This window comes from Nanorana parkeri, unplaced genomic scaffold (assembly GCF_000935625.1).
Source record: "Nanorana parkeri isolate BGI_ZX_2015 unplaced genomic scaffold, ASM93562v1 scaffold1983, whole genome shotgun sequence".
NCBI classification, from domain to species: Eukaryota; Metazoa; Chordata; class Amphibia; order Anura; family Dicroglossidae; genus Nanorana; species Nanorana parkeri.
The window spans coordinates 138,168-147,841 of NW_017308251.1; the positions used below are offsets into that span (position 1 = coordinate 138,168).

The window sequence follows — 9,674 nt, forward strand, 5'->3', positions numbered from 1 at the left end:
GAAACTGCCAGCTGCAATCTTTGTTTCTATTTTATTACAAAAAGGGGAACTTTTTCACGCTTCAGTTGCCTTGACAATGTCAGAACGAGCTAGCAGGAGAAGCTAAAAAAACTCTGCACTGCAAACTACCCAAGTTTTCTGTCTTCAGTTTTTGTGCCACAGCTATGGTCTTGCCTGTGTAACATCATTCGTTTCTCCCCCCCACCCTCCTCCCTTTCCTCGTCTAAATTAGTCGTCTCCTATAGAATTATTAGGCAGATTCTTCCTTCCACCTGTTTGGGAATCCAAGTAGAGGATCTCGGCGTAACACCATGCTGGACTGCAGCGACTACGTACTAGGTGGGTACTGCTTGTGCTTTCATAACCGTTTAATATGGTAATAGGGGGTGTGTGGTAGACTAATAGCATATGTACGAGAACGGCTTAGCACGCTGGACCTCCCTGGCTCAACACTCACTGATTCCGCCATGAGGGTTTAAACAGTTATGTCTCGGGGAAGGAGGTTGCGCTGGCAGAGCTTGCGAAACGCTGTCTTCTAACAGTTTGATGGATGGCGTGGGATCTGTTGTATTTTTTGCTTTGTTTTTTGTTTTTTGCTTTTATTTATTGTGAATGAAATGGTGCTTTTTAATAGCTTTAAAATAGTTGCTACCAAAGTGATTGCCAAATTATGCAAGCCACAATGTCGGTGAAGGTTCTCATTTATCCAGGTCATGGTATAGCTAGTAATAGTTGGCCACATTGGACTGGACTTGTTCTGTAACGTTGAAGATGTTTCTTGGCTTTTCCACAACACTTCTCCAGTTCTAATGAGTTTTAGGAACGTACACCGGGATTTATATTCACAAAGGGAGCACAGACGCCTTAATCTGATCACCTAGAATGTGCAGATGTTGATTGTCCAACAACAGGATTGGGGTATGTTCCTGACGCTCATTGGAACTGAAGACGTGGCTTGGAGAAGCTTCGAAACGCCTTGAACATTACGGAAGTCCAATTGAATGTGGCTAACTACTATTACCAACGTGAGCCACAATTTTCCAATTTTCAGCAGTTGTTAAATGTAACCGCTGGCTGCAGTTAGAATGGCAGATATAGGCAGACGGGAGTGCTTGATTGACAGGTGCAGGACATCTATGCAACTGTTGCTCCTGACTAGTGCAGTGCATGGCCGTGGAAACAAAGATAGCTTTTGGCCATCTTTGTGGAAGTTTTCTCAGCTGCGCTTCGTACTTCTCCCGGGTGCAGTTGTCACAAGGCTGCTGAATCCATTACAAGAGTCACCCACAATAGACGCTGAGCCGAAGTTTTAGAACTCAACGGTGAAAACCTTAGAGTGGTTGTTTTTAACAGAACTCATACAAAGTGGGGGAACCTTCTTTGAATCGGGCAATGTTGGCTTTTGCATATTTCTATTTTACTTAAGCCAGTGCACGCAGCACCCAATCAAAGCCGTGCATTCTTTAATTTGTCTACATGTTGGCTTTATGGGTGGCTGCAAAACAGTGCTCTTTTATTGTGGTAGACCAGAGGTAGTAAAACAATATTCTAATGTCCTCCATATGTAACTGAAGCTTCTTCTGGCTTTGGTGCCTCAACCGCTGATATCAATCTGTAACTGAAATTCCAGTTTTAGGTGGGCTTGTCCTTTAAGGGAGTGTATTTCAGTGACTGCACATTTTTGAGTTTTCATGGTAATGGCAAACAGTGGACCGAAACTCAACAAGTAGAGGTTTGCTATGCTAAAGGAGACATTTGTAAATGTTAATTGCGCGAGGCCCGGTGCAGACCTGAGCGATTCAGGACCGTGCGGTCCTGCACAATTGCAGACAGCGATTGCTGCGCGGCTCCATTGATTTCAATAGGGTGACATCCGCGTGGCAATCGCAGAAAAGGGTACACATACATTCTTTTTTTTTTTTGGGATGCCATTAGAAAATAATGGCACCCACAGCACGACTGTCTGTGATGGGCGACTGCGTGGCAATCCGCGTGGTATCGTGCACAATTGCAGCATGGTGACAGATCGCCTAGGTGTGCACCGTCCCTCATACCCTGAAATATTTGTACTTGTACCTACAGCTGTATATCTGCAGTGTGAGACTTAAGGCACCAATGCCCCAGTCTGCTGGTCTCAGGAGATTGGCAGTGAGAGTTGGTGATGTCACTACTGTGCTGCTCATTGTTCTCCTTGCTGGAGGTTCTGACATGAGGAAACAAAACCCTGCATCTAACAAAATGGCCGCCTTCAAACAGAGTACAGACAAAAAGAAAGACGTCACCAGCACTCCAACAACGATAATAACAGCAATTAGATGCTCATTTATTGACAGATGCTGTCTCATTGGCAAGCGCTTTCGTGGCCAAGCAGGGTCCCCTTCATCAGGCTCAGAGATTTTTTGGGGGAGTCCCGTTAATGAGTGCAGCAAGTTTTCTTTTTTTTCTTATTCACAGTGCAGAACAGGGCATGGTCAGTGATGGGGAAGGAGGGAGACCGCAGTCAATACCGGTGATGAGCCCTTTGCCTTCTGCCTTCTTTTTTGGGTACAAAGCTTGCTTTCTCTTTTTAATGAGAACCTATACTAGAAAAGCCACACATGCTGCCATTGCTGACCTCCTTCTAAAAATTCTAGTTGCTGGACCATTTCTAGCTTCTTTGCAGTCACAGACAGCTCCAGATCTTCTAAGTCAGGAGGTGTCGGCATGCTGACGTCCTCCTCTCGTTCTGACTACCTTTCCCAAGAGCCCTTCCAGGGAGAGCTACATCAGGACTCACTCCAGAACAAGAGGAGGGGAGAAGCTGTATGTGCTCTGCGGGTGCTTCCTCCACAGTGACAACTACTTTTACATCAGAGGATGTCCTGTAGTTCTAAGAGAAGATGTTGGGAGCTAGGGTGACCATGCTGCAGAAATTTCAGCAGTGGCATTGCAGTGTTGTCAGCCCTCCGAATGGAAGTGAGATCAGCAAAGCGATAGTTGCCGGATCAACAGGTATATACTGCCGGACGTGAAGGAAACTGAGCTTGGACACACATAAAGGGAATCTTTTTCCACTTGACTGATCTCTTATTGAGCAGTCACTGTGCTCCGTGTACAGTTGTGTAAAGAGACCCGGTCTGTCCTCGGGTGCACAGAATGGCGTCGTAGACAGAGCAGAACAATGGACATGTGTGAACCTTACCATATGTATATTCAGTATGTGTGTTGGAAAGGAATGTCTTTAGTGAAAACAAGGTCCATAAGATCTGGCAGTATCCTATGCCTGTGTATTCAGGCGTTGCACATGCAGCTGAACAGAGAAGCACGGTGTTTGGATTGTCACTGCCCCGGTCTCATCAGGCTTCATTATTGTGAATTCCGCTCATTCCCAGAACACAGTCAGCTGAGCGCCTGTTATATCCAACCTTGCTGAACCTTTTCTTGGGTTAGATCTGCTCTTCATTTTCATCACTTATATATCCCAGCTTCAGAATGGAAATGCTCACTATTAATATGCCCTTAATATTACACTTAATATTAAGTGTTTGAATTTCTATAAGCCGCTAGTCTGAAGGAGACTTTCTTTGTAGTAGAGCCCTACTTTTAATGTAAAGTATGTCTAGACTTAAAAACAAAAATGTTATACTGTATATTGCAGATTAACAGTCCTTAGATGTGGTGGCTGCATTATGGTTTAGTTTTTTGGGTGGGTTCTCCCTTGTTTTTTTACTTCCTGTCTTAGAATGGCTACACTCACTCTTCCACTGTATCTATGGAGGAGCAGCATGGCCGTTGGACAGCAGCATTGTTAACCTGTGGAGAGGGTGGTGTTAGCTGGACTAGAAGATTTAGATGGACTATACATAAGTGACTAACAAAGTAAAGCCAAACTCTTGCTAATATTTTTTAGGCAGTTATCCTTTTTGGATAGAAGTTTTATCGAATGAATAAAAGCTTACCATTGTCCGTGGTCAATGGTTTGCCTAAAGCTGGCCATACACTGGTAGATTTCCCAATGAAAGATCTTTCTTTACCACCCGATAATGCCATCAGAGACTTCATGAAATGTCGAACGAAATTGTTTTGTTTTGTTTAACATTCAAGTTTGGAATGAATGGAGTTTCCTGAATGAAAACCACATTCACTGTGAGAATTTTGTTTGTTCGAGAAAAATTTTCGATTCTGCTCTTTCGACTTTTTCCGTCATTATGGTCAAAATCGATAATCCATTTGATCCAATCAACTAATAGAAAGTTGAACGAAAGATCTTTCATATGAAAGTTCTTTCCAAAATCTACTAGTGTGTGACCAAGTTTAGGGCAGGTTCACATCATTTTCCGGACCGGACGTGGTCTGGAAAATATTGTGAACCTGCCCACAGTTCCAGTGCATTCCAGACCAGACAAAATAGGACTTGCAGTATTGGTCTGGTCTGGAACGGACTGTGCTGATGTGAACAGAGGCCAGAAATAGCATAGGGATACATTAGGATGCATTTTGGGTCCGAAACAATCTGGCCTGGTCTGGAGATGATCTGGATGTGGGGTCTAGGGTGCCTATACACTGTGCAAATTTTGGCCGGTTTTTGAGGAACTGGCCGAAATTCACACAGTGTGTGCAGCTGTCGGCACCCTTTCAGCCAGCACCCCTCGATCAGCTGATTGAAGGAGCTGACCAGAAAATCCTCATACAATCAGAGCCAACAGCTAATGTGCTGGCGGCCGCTGTCAGGATACAATGCAAACAGTGGGATTCCTCAATCAACAAACCCCTAAGTGTTGATGGAGGCATCTGCTCTATTTTTTTTTGTTCAGCCCGCGGGTATGGCCAGCCCGAGCAGTGTATGGCCAACCTCAGCCCTCTAACTTGCTCTTTTGCTGGACAGCTTGGTCTGTTCATGGAAGTGGAAAATAACAGACTTACTGGCCAGATCACCAGGTAATGAAACCATGTTACATGAGGATTCAGAAAAGCCAAACCAATGTGTTACCACTATTGACAGACTGCATCATATGTGCCAATGTTGCTCATAGTTCTACTTTAAGCGTGATGGTGCAGCTGTAAAGCTGCACAGAACTATCATTAAGGAAGTGAGAGTTTTATATTTGCACTACAAATATGTATTGAAATTAACCTCCCATTCAGGCCCACCTTTTTTTTACCAGTTTGGATGTTCTGGTAACAGTTTCCTATTTCTTTGACTCTTACACGAGAGTCAGCTGCACGTATGTTGATCTACAGGTGGCTCCGTGGAAGCTCTGATGCAGCCGAACCAGCTTCTTGGTGTGTTTTAGTTGAAGCGGCTCATTAAACTCAAATTTGCTTATAAAGAAATACTTACCTCTCCTACAGCGTGGCCAAAGGTGCTGCAGTGCACAGAAGAAATGCCCAATGAAATCTTTTTAGATACCCCAAATTCAATGTTCTACCACAGTCAGTGGAACTTCCAACTGACCCCTATGTCACAACAGGACACAGTAAATAACATAGGGGGCTAGGGGATTAACAATTCCCTGAAAGTGTCTGTTTCTGAAGAAAGTTTGGCTGGCGATTTTCTCTACATCTGATGGTCTTCAGCACCATGGTCAATACAGGCCCGATTTACTTTTGCCTTTCAGTCCTTTGTTCAAACTTTGAGTTCAGTAAGAGACGCTTTATGGCCTCGTTCACATCAATGGGTCATTAAACTGTTTTTAGTGTCCCCCGCGACCATTGCAGTCAATGGAACAATGCCGCAACCACTTGCAAAATTCCCCTTGGGATAAAATTAAAAAACAGACATTCAGGAGGTGGCAATGTCTACTCCTAAACGCCTGTGAAACAGTTGTCAACGGGCTTCTGAAAAGTGATCCACTGCAAATTGGGTGGTGAAGTCAGCTGTCCGTGTGGACCTAGCCTAAAGCCTTAGTACACTAGACAGCTGAGCAAAACTGAATCCAGCTAAATGCTGCAATAATATAACTTCCAAATTCTTCTCCAGTACATTTATCAAGTCTTAATATGCGACTTCCGCAACTTACATTTAATAAAAATGCCCAGTACTGTGATAGTGTAGTAGGCTTAAAGGGCCATTCCATCTAAGACTTTTGTTGGGATAGATATCAAGAGGTTGGATCAAAAACTGGCTGATAGTGTTTTCTGGGGTGTCATAAGGTTTCATGGCAGAAGGGGATGGGGTCTGAGCCAGCAGGGATAATTTACAGTCCCAATTTCCAGTATTACCAACAAGTTTTTACTCGCAGCCACTTGTATTGCGAGAGAAAATAAAACGAGGCATTTCTGGTGTGTTTCATTAGAGTATGGTGGGTCTTACTTTGCCCATTGGACTACCCAGTCATGCATAGTTGCTGTAACATGAAATTAGCGGTAAGACTAAGAAAATACAAGTTAGTTCAGTGTCTTTATGACTGTAGTTCTATGGAAATTGGAAAGCCGTGTACATTGTTATCCATAAATGATTTGTGATCATTTTTTTTTCTTCTAGTCTGCTGTTCATAATAATAATTTTTTTAAGTTAGTCTCCAAGCAAACCAAAAAACTATGAAACTACCATTGCAGTGGGGCTACCCCTGCACTGCAATGGTAAGCGCTCATTCTTGGCTACGGGGCTGGAGTCAAAGCACTTTTACTTACCCGCTCCCGGCTCCCTCCGGGCTGCTAAACCAGTTCCTACAGCCTCTTTTCCTCTTCCATACACCTGGCCATACACCCACGGGCTGAACAAAGTAAATTGACCTGATTCCTCTATCAACACAAACAGTGTGTCTATCAAGGAATCACCACTGTTTACATTGTATTCTGACAGGTGCCGCCGGAACCTGTCAGAATACCAAATCAGAGCGGGCGGATCATTGGCTGCCGGCTCTGATTGATCAAAGATTTTCCAGCCGCCTCCTTCGATCAGCTGATCGAGGAATGCCGGCTGAAAGGGAGCCGACAGCCCCCCACACTGCGAATTTCGGCCGGAACATTAAAAAGCGTCCGAAATTCGACCAGTGTAAGGGCACCTTAAGGACATCTAATGAAGGTTCCCTAGACCTGCCTTAGAGGTGAGGACGCCGTGGGACATTCCACCATCTGGAGTGGGAGAAGAGGAGAATGCCAACAGCTGGGAAGAGGGGATCAGGTATGTAAAAATTCTTTACTCTGGTCCCCTGGACATAAAGAAGCACTTTCAGTACGCAGGGAGGTCCATTGCAAGTTTTTCAGTTTGCCTAGAGGTGGGCTTTAAGTTGTGTACAGGTCTGTAGGACAGACAGGGAGCTAATTACTGGTAATGGGTCTTTTTTGGTAATTTTTTTAGGAAACTGGATTTTTCTAATAAATAAGAACTTTAGTCCAAATTCAAAATACACTAACAATGATTTGGATATATTTTCCTGAATCTGGACCATTTTATGCTGTACCCGAAAGTCAAGGTTCCATTTTATCTACAACCTGCCCAACCTAAAACTGTTGACTTTTTTTCTATCCAGTTTCATGTATAGACGTCACCTCTCAGTTGTGATTTAGAAGGGAAGGGGGGAAAAAAACATATCGGGGGCAGTAGTCATCGGACATGCTCTTGTAGTCTTTCCCCTTGAGACTGGTTGGCCCGAATGTAGGAGGATCATCTTCTATCTTCAGTCCGTTTTGGGCTGCTGAGTGCGTCGCAGTCTCACTTTATGGCAGTGTTGTGATTAAAGCTGCTTTTGTCCCTCCACTCGCACCTGCTACTTTCTAGTGTCATTTCAGAACTACTCCGGAAACGCTGCAGTTTCAGTGTCGGTATCACAGAACGGTTGTTAAAAACTTGGCAATCATTCTTGCTGATGCATTTGTTAAATGAATGGGTGCGCAGTGTTTTAAGTCATTATATCATTAGAACAGGGTTGTAATACCTTTAAAGTGTCACTCCAGGCTAAAATGGTAATCCGTGTTTTGCAAGGTTCTCCTAATGTGCACATTACCGATATGCTCCTGTTCCTTAGCCTAACTTATTTTAAAGAAATGACCCGGTGATCCTGCCATGTCCCTGCTCCTGAGCTGCTTTCCTGTGCTGGTCTGAAGAAATGGCTCATCTTTCTCTGCGTTGTCAGCACCTGAAAGCTTGGCAACTTAGTAAAGCATAATAGCTTCCTCCAGCGTGCATGCGCTGAAACTATGCCTGAGCTCCGGCAGCGCTCATACAGCTTCTCCCTCACTTAGAAGTGCCGGGATGAATCATGGGAAGTGGAGTACAAGGTGGCAAAAATTTCTTCCCATCTTTTCGTCAGTCCTCGGGGAAGTCTCCTTACCAGGGAAAGGACCAGCATCGAGGGCTGGCTCTGGTTAGGCAGCTTGCATGAAAATGTGGTTACCCCTCCAATGGGTACCCCACTAAAAAGCATTAACCAACAATGGGCACCAGCCAGAATAGGGAAAGAGTCCAAATTGCTTTAATGGTTCACATTATGGGCCAAAAAAAAATATCCCCCTTCATCAGAGCTTAAGTTCTAGTGTCCCGAGCCTGGTGGAGCCCAGGTTGATTGGAGGCCTTCCCTTACTCCTCCTGTCTAGTGTCCCCTGAGAACAGGGTAAAGCAGGAAGAGGAGTGGCATGGCAGCTCAGCAGACAGTCTGGGAACTGGTGGAAGCCACGAGAAGAACCAAGGTTGGGACATGCAAGGTCAAAACAATACTTCAATGTCCAGTCCGGGCACAAGTACATTTTAAGGACACATTCACACTACAACTCTGTGCACTGCAACACACATGTTGTCATGCTTCAAGGCATACGCCGGTATGTTAAACAGTCAATTTAAAATAAAATGTCTGGACTGCACCACAACGCACATGAAAACAGGGCCGCCTAATTTATTGCAAATCACAGGACACCATGCATTAACATTTTTTAAGGTACACAGTGAATGTCACTGCAGTGCTGCATCGCACATTAGCACAGTGCAATGCTGTGAATGGGTCCTGTTACTGGACTCCAGGCAGGTATTTAAAAAACCCCAATGTATACAGCTCTGTAGCCATTTTTCTTAATTGTTTAATCAAACTAACAGTAGAACACAGACTGGAAGAGCGAGGAGCAGCCCTAGGGGCCAATCGGGTGTAGTGCATGCAGATATGCTGACAGTAGAAGAGAGCATGAGGTCATAAGTCTGCTTCCCCTTCCTTGTCCAGTCATGCTGGGGGCAGGGAAGTGACCTCATTTATATTAATAATAAATAATAATAAAATTATTCTAAAACTATAATAATATATACTAAGGCCTGGTTCACACCTGAACGTTTTGTTGCGCGTTCAACGCTCGACGAACGCTCTACAAAACGCTCAAACATCTAAATCCCATTGTATTCAATGGGTCTGGTTCACACCTTGCCGTATTTCCGCCCGTCCGAACGCGATAAAAAAAGGCCTACGCCCAAAGAAGTACATGCACTTCTTTGGGGCGCTTTGGTCTCGCGTTTCCATTGGGATACAACCAAGTAGCCCACAGAAACGCGTGCTTGTCGCACGTTTTTTTTACCGCATATCGCGGTAAATACGCGCGACGCGAACCACGCGACAAACGCACATATTCAATACGCCTAGGTGTGAACCCAGCCTAATAATAATGCTTAATTGTAATTGCAGAGAATCAGGTGACCAACAAAGGTGTGCAAATCCTTTGTCTAGTAAAACACCTGCCTATATGTGTGTGTATGTATGTATAGATAGTTATAT

At 44.3% G+C, this 9,674-nt stretch overlaps 1 protein-coding gene across 3 annotated transcripts in view; it reads left to right on the forward strand.

The window, feature by feature from the left end:
• The first annotated feature begins 294 nt into the window (after nt 1-294).
• POU2F1 (POU class 2 homeobox 1) overlaps nt 295-9,674 on the forward strand; it is a 61,703-nt gene continuing 52,323 nt past the window's right edge. For all 3 annotated transcript variants that reach the window (XM_018572265.1, XM_018572264.1, XM_018572266.1), the window contains exon 1: nt 295-339. In XM_018572265.1, the coding sequence (XP_018427767.1) occupies nt 312-339 (28 nt within the window). In that variant the 5' untranslated portion in view covers nt 295-311. The remainder of the gene's footprint in view (nt 340-9,674) is intronic.